The 24,642-nt window shown below is 38.1% G+C and overlaps 1 protein-coding gene across 1 annotated transcript in view; it reads left to right on the forward strand.

Annotated features, from left to right (window-relative positions):
* The window catches only part of AKR1D1 (aldo-keto reductase family 1 member D1), a 78,662-nt gene that overhangs the window by 42,834 nt on the left and 11,186 nt on the right, over positions 1–24,642 (forward strand). The window contains exons 3-5 of the mRNA XM_053608618.1: positions 293–409; positions 17,111–17,188; positions 23,029–23,151. Coding sequence (XP_053464593.1) covers positions 293–409; positions 17,111–17,188; positions 23,029–23,151 — 318 coding nt within the window. The remainder of the gene's footprint in view (positions 1–292; positions 410–17,110; positions 17,189–23,028; positions 23,152–24,642) is intronic.

The following is a 24,642-nucleotide window of genomic DNA, read 5'->3' on the forward strand; positions in this document are numbered from 1 at the left end:
AAACCAGTGTGATGAAAATGTTTCAAATTGTTTATAAAACCAATGTATGGTGCCCCATGATCGCATTAATGTACACAGCTATGATTTAATATTAATAAAAAAATTAAAAAATAAAACTAGTGTTAACCTTAGTTAACTCTTCCCTCCCTCCACCCTGTTTTTTTTTTTTTTTTTTTTTGCAGTTTTTGGCTGAGGCTGGGTTTGAACCCACCACGTCTGGCATATGGGGCTGGTGCCCTACTCCTTTGAGCCACAGGCGCTGCCCTTAACTCTTCCCTTTTGGTCTTTTCAGCTGTGGGCTACATATTTGGAACCAGAGATGGTGGGCCCAACCTTGGAAAGAACTCTCAGAGTCCTCCAGCTGGAGTATGTGGATCTTTACATCATTGAAATGCCCATGGCATTTAAGGTGAGTGCAGACACCTAAAGGTTAGGTCTGTGCACCCTGGCAACCTTGAGCCAGTAGCTAATCATGTGAAGCTAGTTCATGACTTCACACCACAGAATGTCATTGTGTTTCATTACCTCAGATCAGAGAATACTGACCTAGCCTGACAAATGCCCAAAAAGCAGAGTCAGGCCTGGATTCTGAGTTCCTTGATTCTCATTTTAATGTAGTTTCTATTATACTAAGTTTTTATAACTAGAGTTTAAGCTCCCTCCTGCAAACCAACATGTAATACCCTGACTTTAGTCCAAATTTTAGTTTTCCAGCTTCTAGACACACCCTGTTTCTCCCTCACACAGTCATAAAATATCCCTGTACAATATAATGCAAACTAGCTACAAACAGAATATCTTCTACTCCCTCTAGGAGATAACTCAAAGAATAACCAGATTTTTAGAGACTGTTCTAAAACTAATTCAAATAATATTTCCTTATACTTTCTCAGTCTAATTTAACAAAATGCCCAGTGTACACAGGTGAAGGGCACTAACTGCTTTACAGTTTCATTGAGGGATGAAGAGACAGAGAAATAAAATTGACCACAGGTTCATAAGGTAAATCACATTCTGCTGGTGAGAAGGAACAAGACTTTCTTGCAACAAGGATTCCATTTTCAAGGCCAAAATTAGTGGTGGGAGGTAGGGGAGGAGAAACAACAGGACTTTCTATCATTACAGAAAGTTCCTTTAGGTAACCAATCTGACTGCCCCTGTTGTAGTTTGTTCTGTTCTGCTCCTGTTCTCTTCTTTACTGTTTAATCCATTGTGTTCATCCAAGACAAACTTTGGGAAAGATTGCCCTCCTGTGTCCTATTTCCTGGAGATAAGGGTTAGGAGAAGCTTTGCAATTGCCTTGGTAATCATAGGCTTTTGTTAGTCATGTAGTGGTTTCACCTGCAAGACTACTCCTTAAAGACTTGATTCCTTAATTTACCTGATGAAAAAAATAGAGAAGATTTAATAGGCTTTCAATTAATTTACATTCAGCCAACCCCATAAGTAATTAAAACTAGAAACCTTATAGGATAACATAGCTTATATCTTACCCTTGGACTATGAGTTTCTGCCTCTTAGTTCAGAGCCTCCTTGCTCTGCCCACCTGCCTATCCTCAACATAATGGCCTCTGTATTGATCTCTGGAATGAAATAATAGAAGACAGGAAGGCACAGATATTGTGCTCCTTGGACCCAATCTTCACCCCCACCAAACCATGTACCTTTGTTGGGCAGGGGATAAGGACCTTGCTTTCAGAGGGACCTTGAGAAATTTTATTCTCCAATGGCCCAATTTGGAAGCAAATTCACCTAATCTATTCTTATCTTAACATTGTTTCTTTTTACTTTTGTTCGTTTGTTTGCTGAGAGTTGGGGGACACAGCTGTTGTCTGGTGTCTGGAAGATAGGCCACAGACGTGATGTGGCTCAAGGGGAATAAGAAATCTTTCTACCTTTGGCCCTAGGAAGATAGTATTGGCAAAACCACCCTGAAGAATTTTTATATTTTGTTTTTATTCTTACTTAATTTTTCCTTAGTGTTTTTTGGTTTTGCTCTTTTCCATCCTATCCTAGTTTTGGCAGAGGAAGAGTCTGGATCTGCTTAGGCTTTTACTCTTTCCTCCCTGTTTACTCTTTCTTTCTTTTCCCCTTGTTTCTCCCTGCATGCTCCTTATCTTGCCCCTCATTTTGGCCTCACACCAAGAGGCCTATTCATTACATAAACTCTGAGACAAGGTACCTTGAAGCAAAGGAGAAACTGAGAAGGAAAAAGGCACACAAGGAAGTGAACAAGAAGAAAGAATTCATGAGGAGAAACCAACAGAAAAAATCAGGCATCATGATAAACCAAAATAGAGCAACTCCTCTGAGGGACCATGAGACAGCTTTCACAGAACACTCATCCTATAAAAAACTAATGGATCTGCCAGAAAGAGAATTTAAAATAAGAATGATTAAAACAATAAAGAAAATGGATGAGAAAATATAAAGACTCAACCAAAAGTCAGATGAAAAATATGTAGAATATAGAAAGGACATGGCCAACCTTTAAAAAATGAAGGCGACAATTAGGAAATGTAAAGATGCAATAGAAAGTATCCAAAATAGATTAGACCATAGAGAAGAAAAAACATCAGAGTTAGAGAATAAAGTCTTCAAGTTAATGTAGGTAGTTACAGAATCAGAAAAGAAGAGAGAGAAAGCAGGCAGGTGCTTAGAGAACTATGAAACTCCATGAAGTTTTCAAACATAGAGATAATAGGAATCTCTAAAGGTGAAGAAGATCATAAATGAAAACTTCCCAAGTTTTTATAAAGATCCTAACACACTCCTTTCAGAAGGATATCAAACTCCAGGTCATCTCAACTCTAACAGAGCCTCTCCAAGATACATTCTAATACAATGTCCAAAGTCAAGATGGAGAAAATTCTGCAAGTAGCTAGGAGTGTTAATTGACCTATAAGGGCAGAGCCATTAAGATGACAGCAGACTTTTCAAATTAAACTTTCCAAGCCAGAAGAACATGGCCATTCACCTTTAACATCCTTCAACAAAATAATTTTCAACCCAGAATCCTGTATCCTGCTAAACTTAGCTTCAAAATTAATGAAGAAATCGATTTTTTTGTGGCTCTACAAGCACTGAGGAAATTTGCCACAACAACACTGGCTCTACAGGAAATACTTAGACCGATTCTCAATACTGAACACCACAATGGATCACCACCAAAGTAAACACCTAGATGCCAAAGGCCACAGATTAGCTTTCACAATGGCACAAAGGATAAAACTGCACAATATACTATCTCATAATAAGACGAATAGAATTCCACCAAACTTATTGATACACTCAGTAAATGTCAATGGATTAGATTCCCTGCTGCAGAAGCACAGGATGGCTCATTGGATTAAAAAACACAAGCCATCCATATGCTATCTCCAGGAGATACACCTAGCCCTGAAGGACAAATCAAGACTTGGGGTTAGAGGATGGAAAACAGTATTTCAAGCAAATGGAAATCAGAAGAAAGGAGGGGGTTTGCAATCATATTCTCAGATACAAGCAGATTCAAAGCAAATTTGGTTAAGAAAGACAAAGATGGACACTTCATACTAGTCAAAGGAACAATACAAGAAGAAAACACCTCAATTTAAAATATTTATGCACCTAACTTAAGTGCTCCCAGATTTATGAAGCAGACTTTGAGGGATCTGAGCAATATGATATCCCATAACACCATAATAGTCGATGACTTCATCACCCCTCTGACAGAACTGGACAGATCTTCTAAACAGAAACTAAACAAGGATACAAAAGACTTAAACATGACCGTAGAACTAATGGGATTAATAGAAATATACAGAACACACCATTCCAAAGTAAAAGAATATACTTTTTCCTCATCAGCTCATGGCACATACTCAAAAACAGATCAGATACTAGGATACAAATCAAAACTCAGCAAAATTAAAGATAGAAATCATATCTTGTCTCTTCTCTGACCACATGGCTATAAAGGTGAAACTGAACTCCAACAAAAATGTTCATACGCACACGCAGTCTTAGAAATTAAACAACTTTATGCTGAATGATAGTTGAGTTCAGGAAGAGAAAAAAGAGAAAAATCTCCTGAAACATAACAATAATGAAGACACAAGTTACCAAAAGCTGTGGGATACAGCAAAAGCAGTCCCGAGAGGAAAATCTTTTCTGTTAGACGCCTACATTGGAGAAACAGAAAATGAGTGCATCGGCGCACTCACAAACCATCTTATGGAATTGGAGAAAGAAGAACAATCTAACCCAAACCCAGCAGAAGAAAAGTTATAGCCAAAATTAAATCAGAGATTAATGAAATTGAAAACAAAAAAAAAATTCATTCAGAAAATTAACAAAACAAAAAGTTGGTTTTTTGAAAAAGTGAATAAAATAGATAAACCTTTGGCCAGACTAACAGGAAACAGAAAAGTAAAATCTCTAGTAATCTCAAATAGAATTGATAAAGAGAAAATAACAACAGATGCCACAAAGATACATGAAATTATCTCTGAATACAAGAAACTCTACGACCAGAAATTTGACTATGTGGAGGAAATGGATCAATACTTGCAATTGCATCCTCTCCCTAGACTTAACCAAGAAGAAATAGATCTCCTGAGTAGACAAATTTCAAGCACCGAGAACAAAGAAACAATAAAAAAAAAAAAATCTCACAACAAAAAAATGCCCTTGGCCAGATGGCTTCCCACCAGAATTCTATCAAATCTTCAAAGAAGAGCTTATACCCATACAACAGAAACTATTCCAAAAAATTGAGGAGGAAGGAATCTTCCCTAACAAGTTATATGAAGCAAACATCACCCTGATATCAAAACCAGGAGAAGATCCAACTAAAAAGGAGAACTTCAGACCAATTTCGCTAATTGTTTATAGATGCAAAAATTCTCAAAATTCTAGCCAAAATAGATTACAGCTTATCATTAAAAAAATCCTACATCATGATCAAGTAGATTTCATCCCAGGGATGCAAGGCTAGTTTAACATACACTAATCCATAAACGTAATCCACCATATCAACAGAAGCAAAAATAAAGACCATATGATCCTCTCAAGGCAGAGGAAGGTAATAAAGGGTATCCATTGGGGGCAGAGGAAGTTAAACTCTCCATCTTTGCTGACAATATGATCTTATACTTAGAGAACCCCACAGACTCAACCACAAGACTTATGGAAGTGATCAAGAAATACAGTAATGTCTCAAGATATAAAATTAATGTCCACAAATCAGTAGCCTTTGTATATGTCAATAACAGCTAAGATGAGAAGCTCATCAAGGACACAATTCTCTTCTCAGTAGCTTCAAAATGAAATACCTAGGCATATATCTAACAAAAGAGGTGAAGGATCTCTATAAAGAAAACTATGAAACCCTAAGAATAGAAATAGCAGAACATATTAACAAAAGGAAGAACATACCATGCTCATGGCTAGGAAGAATCAACATTGTTAAAATGTATATACTTCCCAAAGCAATCTGAACATTCAATGCAATCCCCACTAAAATATCAACATCATTAGCCAGGCATTGTGGTGGGTTCCTGTAGTCCCAGCTTCTTGGGAGGCTGAGGCAAGAGAATTGCTTAAGCCCAAGAGTTTGAGGTTGCTCTGAGCTGTGAAGCCATGGCACTCTACCAAGGATGACATAGTGAGACTCTGTCTCAAAAATAATAAATAAAAAATAAATATACCAACATTGGCTCAGCACCTGTAGCTCAAGCAGCTAAGGCACCAGTCATATGCACCAGAGCTAGCAGGTTCAAATCCAGCCAGGCTTGCCAAACAACAATGACAACTACAACCAAAAAATAGCCGGCCATCATGGTGAGTGCCTGTAGTCCCAGCTACTTGGGAGGCTGATGCAAGACAATTGCTTAAGCCCAGGAGTTGGAGGTTTCTGTGTGCTGTGATGCCATGGCATTCTACCCAGGGTGACAGCTTTTGAGGCTCTGTCTCAAACAAACAAAAAAATACCAACATCATACTTTCAAGATTTGGAAAAAACAATTCTTAAATCTGTATGGAACCAGGACAAAAAAAAAAAAAAAAAAACGTATACCTAAGGCAATTCTTAGTAATGAAAACAATGCCCGGGGCTTTAGCCTACCAGACTTTAGGCTGTACTACAAGGCCATAATGATCAAAATAGCATGGTATTGGCACAAAAATAGAGACATAGACATCTGGATTCAAATAGAAAACCATGAGATGAAACTAAAATATTACAGTCACCTGATCTTTGATAAACCAAACAAGAATATTCACTGGAGGAAAGAATCTCTATTCAATAAATGATGCTGAGAGAACTTGATAACCACATATAAAAGATTAAAACTGGACCCAAACATTTTTCCACTCACCAAAATTGATTCAAAATGGATAGAAGATCTAAATTTAAGGCATGAATCAATAAAAATCCTCAAAGAAATTGTGGGGAAAATATTTGAAGATATAGCCTGGGGAAAAAAATTTATGAAGAAGACTCCAAACAATTGAGGCAATTGCAAGAACAACAAAAATAAACTAATGGGACTTAATTAAACTGAATATCTTCTGTACGTTTAAGGAGACAACAACCAAAGCAAATAGACAACCAGCAGAATTGGAAAAGATATCTGTATATTATGAGTCAGACAAAAGCTTGATAACTAGTATCTACAGACAATTCAAATTAAACAACAATGACAAAAGCCTACAACCCCTTATATCAATGGGCAAATGAGATGAATAGAATCTTCTCCAAAGAAGACTAGACAAACATATGAAAAATGGCTAACAAACATATGAAAAAATGCTCATCATCCCTAACTATCAGAGAAATGCAAATCAATTAGCCGGGCGTTGTGGCGGGCGCCTGTAGTCCCAGCTGCTCGGGAGGCTGAGGCAAGAGAATCACTTAAGCCCAAGAGTTGGAGGTTGCTGTGAGCTGTGTGAGGCCATGGCACTCTACCGAGGGCCATAAAGTGAGACTCTGTCTCTACAAAAAAAAAAAGAAAGAAATGCAAATCAAAACCACCCTGAGATATCATCTAACCCCAGTGAGAATGGCCCACATCACAAAATCTCAAAGCTACAGATGCTGGTATGGTTGTGGAGAGAAGGGAACGCTTTTATACTGGTGGTAGGACTGCAAAGTAATACATCCTTTTGGAAGGAAGTATGGAGAATCCTCAAAGAACTCAAATTAGACCTCCCATTTGATCCTACAATCCCAGTACTGGGCATCTAACCAGAAGAAAAAAAATCCTTTTATCATAAGGACATTTGCACTAGACTGTTTACTGCAGTTCGATTTACAATTGCCGAAATGTGGAAACAAGCTAAATGCCCACCAACCCAGGAATGGATTAACAAGCTTTGGTACATGTATACCATGGAATACTATGCAGCCACCAAAAAGGATGGTGACTTTGCATCTTTTGTGTTAATTTGGATGGAGTTGAAATACATTCTTCTTAGGAAAGCATCACAAGAATGGAGGAGCAAGGAGTTGAGAAGATGGCAGCTGAGTACAGCTTCCTTGCAACTGGACACAGTGAGACTGAGGAGAAAAGACTCCATGCATCTCTGGCTAGTGAGATCTGCCCAGAAACACCCCTTTGGGGACACAGGGAGTCAGCAAAAGACTTTTGGACCCTATGAAGAGGACAAAAGCAGTGGAGAACTGGCAAGTGGTTGCATGTGTTCGTTCAGCCTAATCCCGCCAACAACTGTAAGTATAGCAGCAGTGAGATTGCAAAGTGGAAAGGCTTTACCTGTGAGCTGTTTGGGTTTTTTTTTTTTTTTCCTTTGGACTTGGCACTCAGTTGAACTATCTAGGGAGAACTTGGACAAGAGTGTGGAGGACTTTGAGCATTGTCTAGGGCCCCAGACTGAGCTGCTGAGCCAGACGGAGCTAATAGTGTTCGGTTATGGGCTTCATGGAGCCCAACTGGGAGAACAGCCCCTGGCAAGCTCTGCCCTCATGGTTGCAGAGCAAGGATCAAGTAGCAGACCTTGGGTGAGTAATCTAGTGACTGAGCAGCCTAAAGGTGGGGACTGAGATGCCTTACAGCCTTGGCCCTCAGGGGCATAGTGTGAGACTGGTTTGGGCACACTGGGTAAGTGGACAGCCACTTCTGAAGTGATCCCAGTGACAAGTGCTTTCCTGGCAAATCTTCTGCTTAGCCAAGGTTAGCAGTTTAAAGTGCCTTTTAAGTGAACTGAAGAGAGATTTATTCTCTCCCCCCTGCAGGGTTTAAGAAATCAGCAGAAGCCTCCAGTCTCCATCTCATATAGCTATGTCAGCATTGGGATTAACATCTCATACCCCAGATCACCTGTTGCCCAGACAATATTCAGCAAGATATATATACTGCTTTGTTTTTGTTTTTAATTTCAACATTTTCCCTCTAGATTTTCCCCATTATTTTTCTCTTTCTTTTCTTTCTTCATTTTTCTAGTTTAAATATAATTTTCCATTGTTGCCTTCTTTAACAATTAGAACTTCATTTTTGCTAATTATTATTATTATTTGGTTTCTCCCCCCATTTTCGTTTTTTTTTTTTTTTTTTGCAATTTTGGCCAGAGCTGGGTTTGAACCCACCACCTGTAGCATATGGGGCCAGTGCTTTACTCCTTTGAGCCACAGGCACCACCCAAATTTTCCACCAATTTTATCCCATAAAGTTTTCTGTTTGCTTGTTTTGGTTTGATTTATAGCATTTTTGTCTTTCCTCTCTACTTGATGGAGGTGGGGTACTGTGTCTGAACAGGCTAGCAAAGAGCTGCTGACCTCAAGGGACCACCCAACCTGGCACCCCCAGAGGTTGGGGGTTTATAAGGTTAGGTCAAAGTACTCTACTATATACCTATACTGCTCCTGTCTTCCTCTTTCTGTGCCTCTGTTCTTTTTGTTGATATTCCCTTTTACTCACCCCCTCTCCTTTCTCTTTTTTCTTTTCTTTATTATTATTATTATTATTTTGCTTTTCTTTTTTATTTTTTCCCTTATTGCTCTTCAGTCTTCTCATCCTTCTGTCCTGTACAAAAGGACTCAACAAAACCCTAGTCCAGAGGCACAGTAACTTAAAGAGCAAGAGGAAGTGAAAGGAAAATGAGGGCAAGGAAACAGATAAAAGAAAACACTCATGAGGAAGAATCAGCAGAAATATCTTGGCAACACAAAAAAAACAGTCCAGAACAACCACTGCACCCCCCCCCACCCAAGGGACCATGAGGAAGTACTGCAGAGGATTCCACCTATAAAGAAATGTTAGAAATGATAGAAAGGGAATTTAGAATACAGATGATGAAAATAATGAAGTAAATGATGGAAACAATGGAGAAAACTGCTGATAAGTTGGAAAATAACCAAAAGGAAATATAAAAACTGAATCAAATAAGAGATGAATGATACGAAGAATATAGAAAGTATATAGCAGAACTGAAGGAACTGACGCAGTCAATTAAGGAACTTAAAGATGCAATAGAAAGTATCAACAACAGATTAGACCATGCAGAAGAAAGAATCTCAGAGGTAGAGGACAAAGCTCTTGAGATTACTCAGATAGTTTAAGAGGCAGAAAAGAAGAGAGAAAGCAGAACATTCACTGACAGAATTATGGGACTTTATTGAAGGGTTCAAACATATGAGTTATAGGTATTCCAGAAGGGGAAGAAGAATGACCCAGGGGAATGGAAGCCATACTAGAGAATATTACAAATGAAAATTTCCCAAATATCACCAAAGATTCTAACATACTCCTTTCAGAGGGATATCAGACCCCAGGTCGCCTCAACTCTAACAGAGCTTCTCCAAGACACATTGTGATGAACCTGTCCAAAGTCCAGACAAAAGAAAAGATTCTTCATGCTGCCAGGAATAAGTGCCAATTGACCTACAGGGGCAAATCGATCATGGTGACTGCAGACTTCTCTAATGAAACTTTTCAAGCCAGAAGTCAATGGTCATCTATCTTTAATCTACTTAAACAGAACAATTTCCAGCCCAGTATTCTATATCCTACTAAGCTAAGCTTTAAAATTGGCAGAGAAATCAAATCATTTACAGATATACAAACATTGAGGAAATTTGCCACAAGACCAGCTCTACAGGAAATGCTTCAACCTGTTCTACACACTGACCATCACAATGGATCAACAGCAAATTAAGAACTCAGAAATTAAAGGACAGAACTTAACTTCCACAATAATGCAAAAGATAAAACTAAGCAATGGATTCTCACAAAATGAAATGAATAGAACACTACCAAACTTATCAATTATCTCAATAAATGTTAATAGCTTGAATTCCCCACTGAAAAGACATAGATTGGCTGACTGAATTAAAAAACACAAGCCATCCATTTGCTGTCTGTAGGAAACACACCCAGCTTCAAAAGACAAATTAAAACTCCGAGTTAAGGGTTAAAAGATAATTTTTCAGGCAAACAGAATTCAGAAGAAAAGAGGAGTTGCAATCTTATTTTCAGATACATGTGGATTTAAAGCAACTAAAGTCAAAAAAGACAAAGATGGTCACTTCACATTGGTCAAGGGAAAAATACAAGAAGAAGACATTTCAATTCTAAATATTTATGCATCTAACTTAAATGCTCCCAGATTCTTGAAACAGACCTTACTCATTCTGAGCAATATGACACCATAATAACAGGGGACTTTACACTCCTCTTACAGAGCTGGACAGATCCTCTAAACAGAAATTAAACAAAGATATATGAGATTTAAATGAGACCCTAGAACAACTGTGCTTGATAGACACATATAAAACACTCCATCTCAAAGATAAAGAATATAAATTCTTCTCATCGCCCCATGGAACATTCTCCAAAATTGATCATATCCTAGGACACAAAACAAACCTCAACAGAATCAAAAGAATTGAAACTTTACCTTGTATTTTCTCAGACCACAAGGCACTAAAGATGGAACTCAACTCCAACAAAAATGTTCACCCCACACAAAACCATGGAAATTAAACAACCTTCTGTTGAATGACAGTTGAGTGAGGGTGGGTGAGGACCAGGCTCCTTATTCAGGAGAGCTTTCCTTAGGGGCTTCTGGAGCTGAGCTTCTAGGTCAGGGAGGACCTTCCTAGTATCCTGGAGGATGGTATCAAGGCTGAAGCAAGGCAGCCACAAGAGAGCCACTGTACTATGCTCTCCACTGTGGGCGTCACCCTCTGGTCTCTGAGGTTGCTAAATCAATGCCAGGGCTGGGACGTTCCCACTCTCAGAGGATGTCTGGGTGCTGGCCCAGGAAGAAATAAAAGAGGAAATCATTAACTTCCTTGAGCACAACAAGGAAGACACAAGCTATCAAAACCTATGGGATACTGCAAAAGCAGTTCTGAGAGGAAAATTTATTGCTTTAGATGCCTACATTCGAAAAACAGAAAGAGAGCACATCAACTAACTTAAAAGCCATCTTATGGAATTGGAAAAAGAAGAACAATCTAAGCCTAAACCCAGTAGAAGAAAAGAAATATCCAAAATCAAATCAGAGATCAATGAAATTGAAAACAAAAGAATCATTCAGAAAATTAATGAAACAAGGAGTTGGGTTTTTGAAAAAATAAATAAAATAGACAAACCTTTGGCCAGACTAACTAGAAATAGAAAAGTAAAATCTCTAGTAACCTCTATCAGAAATGATAAAGGGGAAATAACAACTGATCCCACCGAGATACAAGAGATCATCTCTGAATGCTGCCAGAAACTCTATGCCCAGAAATTTGACAATATGAAGGCAATAGATCAATATTTGGAATCACACCCTCTCCCTAGACTTAGCCAGGAAGAAATAGAGCTCTTGAGCACACCAATTTCAAGCACTGAGATTAAAGAAACAATAAAAAAGCTTCCAACAAAAAAATGCCCTGTTCCTGAAGGCTTCACACCAGAATTCTATCAAACCTTCAAGGAAAAGCTTATTCTAGTACTGCAGAAATTATTCCAAACAATTGAGGAGGAAGGAATCTTCCCCAACACGTTCTACGAAGCAAACATCACCTTGATACCAAAACCAGGAAAAGACCCAACTAACAAGGAGAATTTCAGGCCAATTTCACTCATGAATATAGATGCAAAAATTTTCAACAAAATCCTAGCCAATAGATTACAGCTTATCATCAAAAAAGTGATACATCATGATCAAGTAAGTTTCATCCCAGGGATGCAAGGCTGGTTTAATATATGCAAGTCCACAAACATTATCCACCATATTAACAGAAGCAAAAACAAAGACCATATATGATCCTCTCAATAGATGCAGAAAAAGCACTTGACAAAATACAGCATCCTCGAACACTAGAGTATAGGCATAGGTGGCACATTTCTGAAACTGATTGAAGCTATCCATGACAAACCCAGAGCTATTATTTTACTAAATGGAGTTAAACTGAAAGCTTTTCCACTTAGAACTAGAACCAGACAAGGTTGTCCTATGTCACCATTACTATTCAACATAGTGCTGGAAGTTCTAGCCAATACAAGTAGGTAAGACAAGGAAATAAAGGGCATCCAAATGGGAGCAGAGGAGGTCAAACTCTCCCTCTTTGCTGACGATATGATCTTATATTTAGAAAATCCCAAAGATGCAACCACAAGAATCCTGGAAGTCACCAAAAAATATAGTAATGTCTCAGGATATAAAATCAACGTCCACAAGTCAGTAGCCTTTGTATATGTCAATGACAGTCAAGATGAGAGGCTAATTAAGGACACAACTCCCTTCACCATAGCTTCAAAGAAAATGAAATACCTAGGAATATACCTAACAAAAGAGGTGAAGGACCTCTACAAAGAAAATTATGAAACCCTAAGAAAGGAAATAGCAGAGGATATTAACAAATGGAAGAGCATACCATGCTAAAGGCTGGGAAGAATCAATATTGTTAAAATGTCTATACTTTCCAAAGCAATCTACCGATTCAATGCCATCCCTACTCAAATACCAAATGGTACTTTCAAGACTTGTAAAAAATGATTCTGCGTTTTGTATGGAACCAGAAAAAAACCCATATAGCTAAGGCAGTTCTTAGTAATAAAAACAAAGCCAGGGGCATCAGCATACCAGATTTTATGCTGTACTACAAAGCCATAGTGGTCAAAACAACATGGTACTGGCACAAAAAGTAGAGACATAGACATTTGGAATCAAATAGAAAAACAGGAAATGAAACTAACATTTTATAACCACCTAATCTTTGATAAACCAAACAAGAACATACATGGGGGGAAAGAATCCCTATTCAATAAATGGTGCTGGGAGAACTGGATATACACATGTAAAAAACTGAAACTGGATCCACACTTTACTCCACTCACAAAAATTGATTCAAGATGGATAAAGGATTTAAATTTAAAGCATGAAACAATAAAAATGCTCAAAGAAAGCATAGGAATAACAGTGGAAGTTATCGGCCTGTGGAAAGACTTCATGAAGAAGACTGCCATGGCAATTGCAACAGCAAAAATAAACAAATGGGACTTAATGAAACTGAAAAGCTTCTGTACAGCCAAGGAGACAACAACCAAAGCAAATAGACAACCTACTCAATGGGAAAGGATATTTGCATATTTTGAATCAGACAAAAGCTTGGTAACTAGGATCTATAGAGAACTCAAATGAATCCACATGAAAAAAGCCAACAATCCCATATATCAATGGGCAAGAGACATGAATAGAACCTTCTCCTAAAGAAGACAGATGAATGGATAACAAACATATGAAAATATGCTCATCATCCCTAATCATTAGAGAAATGCAAATCAAAACCAACCTGTGATACCATCTAACTCCAACAAGAATGGCCCACATCACAAAATTTCAAAACTGCAGATGTTGCCGTGGATGTGGAGAGAAGGAAACACTTTTACACTGCTGGTGGGACTGCAAACTAGTACAACCTTTTTGGAAGGAAGTATGGAGAAACCCCAAAGAACTCAAGTTAGACTCCCATTTCATCCTGTGATCCCATTACCGGGCATCTACCCAGAAGGAAAAAAATCCTTTTACCATAAGGACACTTGCTCTAGACTATTCATTGCAGCTCAATTTACAATCGCCAAAATGTGGAAACAGACTAAATGCCCACCAACCCAGGAATGGATTAACAAGCTGTGGTATATGTATACCATGGAATACTATTCAGCCAATTTTAAAAAGTGGAGACTTTACATCCTTTGTATTAACCTGTATGGAAGTGGAACACATTATTCTTAGTAAAGCATCACAAGAATGGAGAAGCATAAATCCTATGTACTCAATTTTGATATGAGGACAATTAATGACAATTTATAACACTGTGGGGTAGGAGAAGGGGAGAGCAGAGAGACAAAGAAGAAGGGAGGGGTGGGTGAAAGGAAGAGCAGAGAGAGAGAAGGAGAGAGAGGGTGGGGTCTTGTTGTTGCCATACCTTTTGGGGGCAAGACACAATTGTAAGAGGGACTTTACCTAACAAATGCAATCAGTGTAACCTGGCTTATTGTACCCTCAATGAATCCCCAACAATAAAAAAAAAAAAAAAAGAATGGAGGAGCAAGAATCTAATGTACTAAATTCTCATATGAGGGCAATTGATGCTAGTACATGGTGGGGGGACTGGGAATGGGGAAGAAGAGAGAGGGAAGGAGGGGAGGGAATGAGGAGTTAGAATGTGTGACACACCTCTTGGGGGTGGGACACTATTAATAGAGTGACTTCACCCAGCAAATGCAAGCAGTGTAACCTGGGTTATTTTACCCTCAATGATTCCCCAACAATTAAAAAAAAAAAAAAAAAAAGAATGAGGTTTATTCACCATGTGCTTTGTGAAAATCACACAGTGATTTTCAGTGTCTCAATGAAGTTCAAAAACATTTATACCTGTCCTTTTGGATGGTAGGGGAAGGTAAGGAGTGCAGGTAATAGTGTTTAGGAGCAACAAATGTTGCTTGGAGGATGAATGGATGTGGGAAAGAGATTGACATATACATAGTTCTCTTTGCAAATTAAATTAACCTGAGTCAGGTACTCTATTTAAATGATTCGGGCCAAGACTGGTTGCATCTTTGACCTTTCCTGCAATATATTGAGATAAAGTCAGTTGCTTTTTTGAGCTTTTAATGGTCAATCCAGTTTAGGCAGATAGAGGGAAGGACCCCCCCCCCAATACTCTTTGATTTTGAATGACCTTTAATTCAAAATATTCTTTCTACCAAGGAGTCATATTTTGGGGTTAAATTTCATGAGCCCCTTCAAATGGGAGGAATATATTTACTTATCAATTAACGTAAGAAGCAGGTATTATGTTTAGAATGATTTGGGCTAGGTCTGGTTACATCCTTGGTTGGTTTTCCTGCAATATATTGAGATAACGGGTGGGAAAGGGAAGTCATTTCTAATTTTTGATGGGTTATTCCAGTTGATACAAGTAAGTCCTTCCAAGGGCCTGTAATTCAAAATGCTTTTTATACCAATGAGTTACATTTTGGGGAGAAATTTCTTAAGCTCTTTCAAAGTCTTTGAGTATTCTGATTCCCTCTATCCCTCATTACCATACTTCATTTCCAAGCCAACAGTAAGGTGTATTGGCTCTACTCCTAGTTCATGTGCTCATCCTTTCCCCTCTTTTCACCTCTACTGCTACAGCTCAAGTCCAAAGCACCATCAGCTCTTAGCTTTTGCAATAGTTTCTCATAGTTTTAAATAGTAATAATTGTGTCTTTTCTATATTGCTAGATACACAAATACTTACCATTGCATCACAATTGCCTGCAGTATTCAGTATAGTAACATGTTGTACAGGTTTGTAGCATAGAAGCAACCGACTTTACCATACAGATTTGTGTAAGTACACTTTATGGCACTTGCACTGTTAATAGGATGAGTGACCCAAACAAGGTCCTCAATCAGTTGAAGCTTATTAATCCAGAGCTTGAGGGCACATATCTGAGGCTATTGTTTTCTAAGAGATTTTCCAGTTTAATATTCATACATTTTGTTCAAGGGGGAAAGGCGTGTAGGAAGAGGAATGGGTAGGCAGTAAGGTACATGGTTATATTTTTGTGAGACTTTACTTGGTAAATTTACATTTTACATAAGATCAGATGAACCTTGGGACAAAAAAGAGAGTAATGGAGGAATCAATTATGCAGACTTCTCTGAGTAAGTGGAAGAATGATTGATCTTATCCTGTCTTTGTTCTGTACCTGGGAAGAAAAGTTTATAATTGGCAGACATTATCACTATGCAATCCGTGTAGAACAGGCTTTAGTTTTAGTATCTAGACTTAGATTATAGACCTAAAGTTAAACTGGGCATGTCCTTGTTCACTGGGGGTATACGCATCTTGAGAAGTTTCAAGGCCAGCAAAAAGTTTATTTTTCAATGGTTTGTGGGGGCAGACATACTGAGATGTCTGAGGCCTTTTGCCTTTCCTTGGGGGTCTGCCTAATGCATAATGCTTTGACACAAAGTAGTGTCATTCAGAAAGTGTTGCTTAACCTTCCTTTTGGCATAACCTTTTTGGGGGTACTGAGATTTTTTTATTTTTCTTTATGTTACAATGACAAAATTGCCTAGTAACACATTTCTCAGAATATATCCTTTTGCTAAGTGATGCATGACTGTGTATATACTACACATACAAAATGCATTATACCTATTATATAATTATATAGTATATAAATATGTAAACTTAAATTGCTTTTCCAGGACCAAGGTACAGATTGTCCCTGACTCACATTGGTTCAACTTACTAATTTTCAACATTGCAATGGTATGAAAATAATTCAATAGAAACCATACCTTCAGTTTTGAATGTTGATCTTTTCCCAGGCTACTAGTATGCAGTATGATACTCTCCCACAGCGCTGGGCAGTGGCAGCAAGCTGTGACTCCCAATCAGCCAGGGGATCCCAAGAATAATGACCTGTCACGGGTTGGTGGGTTTAGTGTATTAAATGCGTCTTTGACTTACAGTATTTTCAACTTGCAATTGGTTTATCAGGATGTAACTTCATCCTGAGTCAAGAAGCATCTATGTATGGGTATATTGACAATTCAGATTCTGTAATTTTAATTCCCAGATATAAATAAAATGAATTACATTTGTGCTTGTTTGCAGCCAGGAGATGAAGTATATCCTAAAGATGAGAATGGCAAATGGCTATATCATAAGACAAATCTGTGTGCCACTTGGGAGGTAAGTTCAAGTGCACTCCTATTTTATTTTATTTTTTACTTATTTTTGTTTTGAGACAGAGTCTCAAGCTGTCACCCTGGGTAGAGTGCCATGGCATCACAGCTCACAGCAACCTCCAACTCTTGAGCTTACGCAATTGTCTTGCCTCGGCCTCCCAAGTAGCTGGACTACAGGCACCTGCCACAAAGCCCAGCTATTTTTTGGTTGCAGTTGTAATTTTTGCCTAGCAGACCTGGGCTGGGTTCAAACCCGCAACCCTAGGTGTATGTGGCCAGCGCCCTTGCCGACTAAGCTACGGACGCTGCCTGCTCCTCTTATTTTAAAAAATTCTATTTTTAAACTGTGATTTGATATTCCTGTCATATTCATGAAGAGACCTAGTCTTTACTTTCAATGGAAAGTAGCAGGATAAACAAAGTAGCAGAATATAAAAGTCAGAAAAGGCACTTCTATTCATAAGTACAGGTATATCAAATAGATCATAATGAGGAAGTCTCCCAATATGAAGAAGGAAAGAATAAGATTTTTTAACATTAAAATATAAGAGATGTAAGTAATAAAATTAAAATTTCTAGGATCTATACAATAGGGGTCTTAGAACAAAAGCAAGAAAAAAATAGGACAAGAAGAAATATTTGAAAGAAAAAAACCAAAGATATTAAATGAATCATGGAATACAAAACAGGAAAGGTAAGAATACCACATCTAGTTGCATTTTAGTGATATTTAGGAATGGTCTGGGTGTAGTGGCAGGAACCTATAATTTTAGCTACTTGGGAGGCTGAGATGGAGGATCACTTGAGGCCAGAAGTTCAAGACCGCAGCACCCCATGATCACACTTGTGAGTACCACTATACTCTAGCCTGGGAAACACAATGAGATCCTGTCTTTACCACAGACAAACAAACAAAAAATAATACCAAACATAAAGAGAAAATGTTAAAACTCCCAGAGGATAGCAAGCAAGCCAATAAAGGAGGCAAAATGGAATAATAAAAATAATCAATCCAAGAGGAAACAGGAAAAGAAGAAAATAGGGAAAATAAACAGGTAGGAAAAATATAAAACAAATGGCAATGTGGGAGATTTAAACTCAGTGATATTGGTAAATCATGGTGCATGCAAATGGTCTAAGCACTTCCCACTAAAAGGTATAGTTTGTCAGAATGAATAAACATCAAGTCCCACTACATATCATATACAAGAAACTCATTTTAAATAAAAAGACACAAACAGGTTTAAAGTAAAAGCTTTTTCAAAATATGAAAGGATAGAAAAAGATATACTAGGCTAACATTAATCAGAATAAATTTGAGGTTGCTATTTTAATATTAACAAGAACCTTAGAGCAAATGGTATTATCAGGGATAAAAAAGGTTATTTTATAATGACAAAGGGGTAAGTCTTAAACATCTGTATTGGAAATGGAGGCAGGCTTTTCAGTGCTTTGGTGAGAATCCCAGGATATTCTACCTTGACTTTAATCCAGAATGTATGGAGATTTGAAGTTGTCTCAAATGCATTAATTTGAAGTTGTCATTTGCGATCTCAAGCAGTTAATCCTCTTCTAGCACTGACAAAGTCAATTCACCTGGCTTATGCACAGATGGGTTGAGGATCTATTCCTTCCCATTCAGGGGTCTTTTTGTGGTTGGAAAGTAATATGTTTAAGCTCTTTTGAAAGCTGCGATAGATGATCATGCCCCAGCTGGGAGAAAGAAGGCCCTGGCTCAGTCTCTTTCAAAATCTCTGCTAATGTTTGAGACATGTCAATAATTCCAATGTTCACATGACATACCCATAATTCTAGTTTGTCTTTGAATACAGCCAGTTATCTACTGACTACAACACAGTTGTCATTCTCCCCTGAAGTGACAGATTGAGTTTGTTAAGCGGATTGAATATGTCACACATGTAAGCAAGTTTTGTAACCCATTCTGTGTCATTTAAATGTACTGCCAGTGGTGACGGTTTTTCTAAAAGAAATCTGTGGAGCAGCTCTTTTAACTCAAAAACTCTGGCCAGTGATCTGTCTTGAGAAAGCCATCTCAGTTCTGTGTATAAAAGAAGATGCATGTGCCTTGCATCCATCTCTTCACAGAGCTGCGCAAACAGCTCACATGCCCCTGAGAGTTAGGGGCATGTTCTTAATATGTTTGATAATTTTAATTATATCCTGCAAAATATTACTTAGTTTGGATGACATTTTTTGGCTAGCCACCATTTCTCTATGGATGACACGGTGTGTAGACCCACATTCAGAAGTGACCTCCTTGATCTGAGTAGTGAAGCCAGGAAGCCATCCAGTCAGGACAGCCATCACTGCATACATGCATACTGATGCAAAATGACCAATTCAGGTTTCCTGATATGTGTCATTCATAGGCTCGAATACTTCTGTAGCTGTGATGGTGGTCAGAAACAAAAGTACACAGAGCATATCCTCATGCACATTCTCCTGAAAAAGACCACACTAAACCAAGCATTGTTGCCTGATTGTCAACATCAGTAGACTCATCAACCTGGTGACTCATTAATCCTCTCTAACAACTGTGTCTCAGTATCTCTGCTATTTCATCAATTCATCTAGTTCTGGTGCTAGCCAAAAGAAGAGCAGATGCCACCTTTTGAACTGCAGCCTCTCCTTAAAGTTCACAGCAATAAAGATCTACTCTTAACCAGTAGTAAAGGGCTTCTTAGCATTAGTTAGCAATGCCCTTAGCCATTAATAATGATGCTGTTGGGAGGCTGAGATAAGAGAATCACTTAAGCCCAAGAGTTTGAGGTTGCTGTGAGCTGTGATGCCATAGCACTCTACTGAGGGTGACATAGTAAGACTCTGTCTCAAAAAACAAACAAACAAACAAAAAAAGAATGATGCTGTCAGTGCAGCAGTGACGATAATGGTTATATTCGTATGAAAAAGTAGTTAGGGCTCAGTAGATCTACATTTTTACATAATAAGATAAGTGAACATTGAAAAAAAAGGAGCAGACAAAAGTCAATTGTGCCATCTTCTCAGATAGGGAGAGAAGTGAGTGATGTTATCTCTTCCTTGGTCTGCAGCTGTGGAGATAACCTTGTAATCTTATCAGTGTAATCTTATCAGCAGAGTAGGTTAACAGAACTCAGGTTCCAGAATTTATTTAGGCTGCACTCTTAAGGTTATATAGTTGGCATGCCCTTGTTATATAGAGGGATGTATATCCTGAAAGATTTAAGGCTATAGAAAATCAGAAATATTTTACCCCAAAATATGTCTTTGACTTACAGTAGAACCTCCATAGTTGATCACCTCCTTACATTGACCACCTCCTTAAATTGATCTAATTTTCATAGATTGGACATGCACCACATGTGCATCAGTATAGTAGGCCTAGTTCCTTATGTTGACCACCTCCATATGTTGACTAGTTTGTTACAGTCCCTTGGTGGTCAATTTGGTGGTTCTACTATATTTTGAGATGGCTGTCACAAGTTCAGCAGACAGAAATAATGTTACAAAGCTGTCTTTTGTGGAGGGAAATTTGTATCTGTGATTAATAGAGAATCCAACACCTTTAAAGGTCTGAAAAGAAACATTTACCATCTATTCTCTCTGAGAACTATTACCACTGAGGAGGCTTTGTCTGCTTAACAAGACCATCCTTGCCAGCCAGCCTTCTTTTCTTCTAGCCATAACCTGTCCTGGTACCAAAAACCTATTTGGTCACAGTCCAAGCCACATTCTTTGAAAGAAAACCTCTATACCTATTTGAGGAGTCGAGCATTCATTCTGCAGACACCTGTGAATATGTGTCGAACAAAATGTGCTTTTTTCTCCAATTAATCAGTCTGCCTCATGTTAATAATTTTTCAGAAAACTTTTAGGGGGCCAAGAGCCATGGTCGTAACAGGGCTAAGAGGCCATGTTCCTGTAAGCAATCTGTGAGGAAAGTGATGCGGAGAGGCAAAAGATCTTTGTTGTTGTGGGAACTTTGCTTACAAATAGTTAGGACAAAGAATGGTGAAGTCACAGCTACTGGTTTGGGCAGAGGATGGCAGTGCTACATCACTCAGTTCCCAGACTTAGTTCTCCCTTTGACACAATGAGTTTGGGGGGGTCCTGAAATTTTATTTTTCTTTCACAATATCAGATAACATAGGCTTAAAAATCAAATGTATTATTAGGGATAGAAAAGTACCTGGGGAGACTGAGGCAAGGGGATTACTTGAGGTCAGACGTTTGATTAGCTTAAACAACATAGTGAAACACCATTGCTACAAACAACAACAACAAAAATTACCCAGGTGTCGTGGCACATGTCTGTAGTCTTAGCTGCTTAGAAGAGTGAAGAGGGCAGATAACTTGGGCCCAGGAGGTCGAGGTTTCAGTGAACTATGATAGACCCACTTTGCTCCAGCTCAGGCAACAGAACAAAAGATTCCATCTCTAAAAAAGAAATAAACAAAAATTCACCAAAAAGGTAATACTAATTTTAAACATATGTACACCAAGTAAGGTATCTTCAAGATATATAAAGCAAATGCAGGAAGACACTGATAGATTCACCATTATAGTGGAATGTTTCTGACATACTTTTTTTAATTTCTGAGAATCCAAGAAAAGTTAGACCTAATTTTATATATAATATTGTTACTGAAACTGCAGGGTGGTTGGCCTAGGTCCAATTGCTCTTAGCACAAAGATCCAATTATTGAGACAATGAGGACTGCCAAGGAAGAAATGACTTTTTTAATACAAAAGATGTCTTGTGGGCTTGTGGGGGAGAAACCAAGAGACTCTTCCTTATCAGTCTTCCAGGCTTAGGGAGATCAGGGCCTTTTTAAGGAGGGGCCATGTGCCTTGTGGCAAGTTGGGGGTGTTAATATTTGCTATCAGGAAATCAGTCCTGGGGACTTCAGAACCTCAGCTCCTTTATCTTATAGAAAACCTATCATTTCTTGGAAATCACTCAAAAGACAATTAGTTAAAGGAGAGGATTTAAAAAATCCATATGGGTGTCTTAGAAATTTATTTGTGGATATCTATATGGATGAGAGAAGAGAGAGTTTTGAATCTAAAAATAGAAGAATACATATTTTTCACATACACCAAAACATTTATAAAAGTTGCTCAGGTACTATGCCACAAAAAAAATCAACAAATTTAAAAAGAAAGGATCGTTATTAATGTGCTGGCATACGCTATGAATATACAAGGGGAAGATATGGGATATAATATTTCCCAAACTCATTCCATCATAGAATGACTGCTTCTTCCCACCTACCCATCCCTCCCCACATTTTTTTCCTTCATAGGAATGCTTATTAACATTTCCTTTTTAAAGAATTAACAGTCATCCTTTTTATTCTTTTTTAATTTTATTTCAGATTGATATAAGGCTACAATTAAGTTACATTGTTTGCATTTATTACGTAGAATCCAAGTTGTAGTTGAGCCCTTCAGCCAGGAGGTATGCCATGTACCCCTACATTGTGCCTGTTAGATGGTAGCACACCAAACCCTCTCCCTACTCCCGCTCCCCCCTTCCGCTCCCCCTATTTGGATGTAGTTCTGTTTTTCTCTCATGAGAGCACGTATTGTTCATCTATTTCAGCAGTTCTCAACCTGTGGGCTCCTGTTCGCAACCCTCAGGAACTGTATTAAAGGGTTGTGGCATTAGGAAGGTTAAGAACCACTGATCTATTTGGTTTCACAATAGTATTGAGCACATTAGATACTTGCTTATCCATTCGTGTGATACTTAGGAGGATGCTTTCCAAGTCTATCCAGGTAAGCATTTATTTTTACTTCTTGGGAGGCTTCTTTCCTGACCTGTTTGCATTTACTCTACAGGCTTTGGAAGCTTGCAAAGATGCTGGCTTGGTGAAATCCCTTGGGGTATCCAACTTCAACCGCAGGCAGCTGGAGCTCATCCTGAACAAGCCAGGACTCAAATATAAGCCAGTCAGCAACCAGGTACAGCTGACCAGGCTCTCTAGGGGATTTTAGGGGTGTCTCATGTAGTATTTATTTATAAAAAGAAGCCTAAACTAGGAGTCAGGAAGTCTTGTGGTTACTCCACACAAATCTCATCATAGGACCCTGGGCGAGTCTTTATTTTTTATTTTTAATTATTATGCACATATAATTGTTATATATCTTTATAGGCTATAGGTGATGTTTTGATACAGACAAGCAATGTGAATTAATCAAATCAGGTAATTAGGGTATCCATCACCTCAGACATTTATCATTTCTTTGTGATAGGAACATTCCCATCCCATTCTTTTAGCTATTTTAAAGTATATCCTAACTTACAGTCGATTATAGTCACTTAGTTGTGCTAACAAACACTGTTCATTCTATCTAACTATATTTTTGCACCAATTAATCATGCCCACTTTATCCTCCCCACTACCCTTGCCAGCCTCTGGCAACTGTCATTCTATTCTCTGTTTCCATGAGATCAACTTTGTTTAATATTTAGCTACTTGTCCTTCTATGCCTGGCTTATTTCACTTAACGTAATGTTCTTCAGTTCCATCCAGGTTGTTGCAAATGGCAAGATTTCATTCTTTGGTGTGACTATACAATATTTCATTGTGTGTATGTACCACAATTACTTTATCCATTGATGGACACTTAAGTTGATTCCATATCGTGGCTATTTTGATTAGTGCTGCAATTGTCATGGGAGTGCAGATATCTTTTCAATATACTGAATTCCCGTCCTTTGGACACACACCCAGCAGCAGGACTGCTGAATCATATGGTAGGTTTACATATAGTTTTTTGAGAAAACTCTGTAACAATTTTCTACTAATTTACATTCCCACTAGCAGTGTACTAAGGTTCCCCTTTCTCCACATCCTTACTAGCATGCATGTTGACTGTCTTTTTGATAAAAGCCATTTTAACTGGAGGGAAATAATATCTCACTGTAGTTTTGATTTGCATTTCTCTGATGACTAATGATGTTGAGTATTTTTTTCATAAGATCATTCTCATGTCTCCTTTTGAGAAACATCCATTCAGATCCTTTGCCCATTTTTTTTAGATAACCCTATTTTTATTGATGTTTTTATTTTTCAATTTTTTTTTTATTAAATCATAGCTGTGTACATTAATGCGATCATGGGGCACCATACACTGGTTTTATAGGCCGTTTGACACATTTTCATCACACTGGTTAACATAGCCTTCCTGGCATTTTCTTAGTTATTATGTTAAGACATTTACATTCTACATTTACTAAGTTTCAACCTTTGCCCATTTTTTTTTTCCTATCCAGCTTTTGGAGTTGCTTATAAGATCTAGTTATTAATCCTTTGTCAGATGGGCAGTTTGCAAATATTTTCTCCCATTCTGTGTATTGGGAGAAACTTTACTGATTGTTTCCTGTGCTATGCAGAAGCTTTTTAGTTTGAGGTGATCTCATTTATCCAGTTTACTTTGGTTGCCTTGGTG

Source organism: Nycticebus coucang, chromosome 11 (genome assembly GCF_027406575.1).
Source record: "Nycticebus coucang isolate mNycCou1 chromosome 11, mNycCou1.pri, whole genome shotgun sequence".
NCBI lineage: Eukaryota > Metazoa > Chordata > Mammalia > Primates > Lorisidae > Nycticebus > Nycticebus coucang.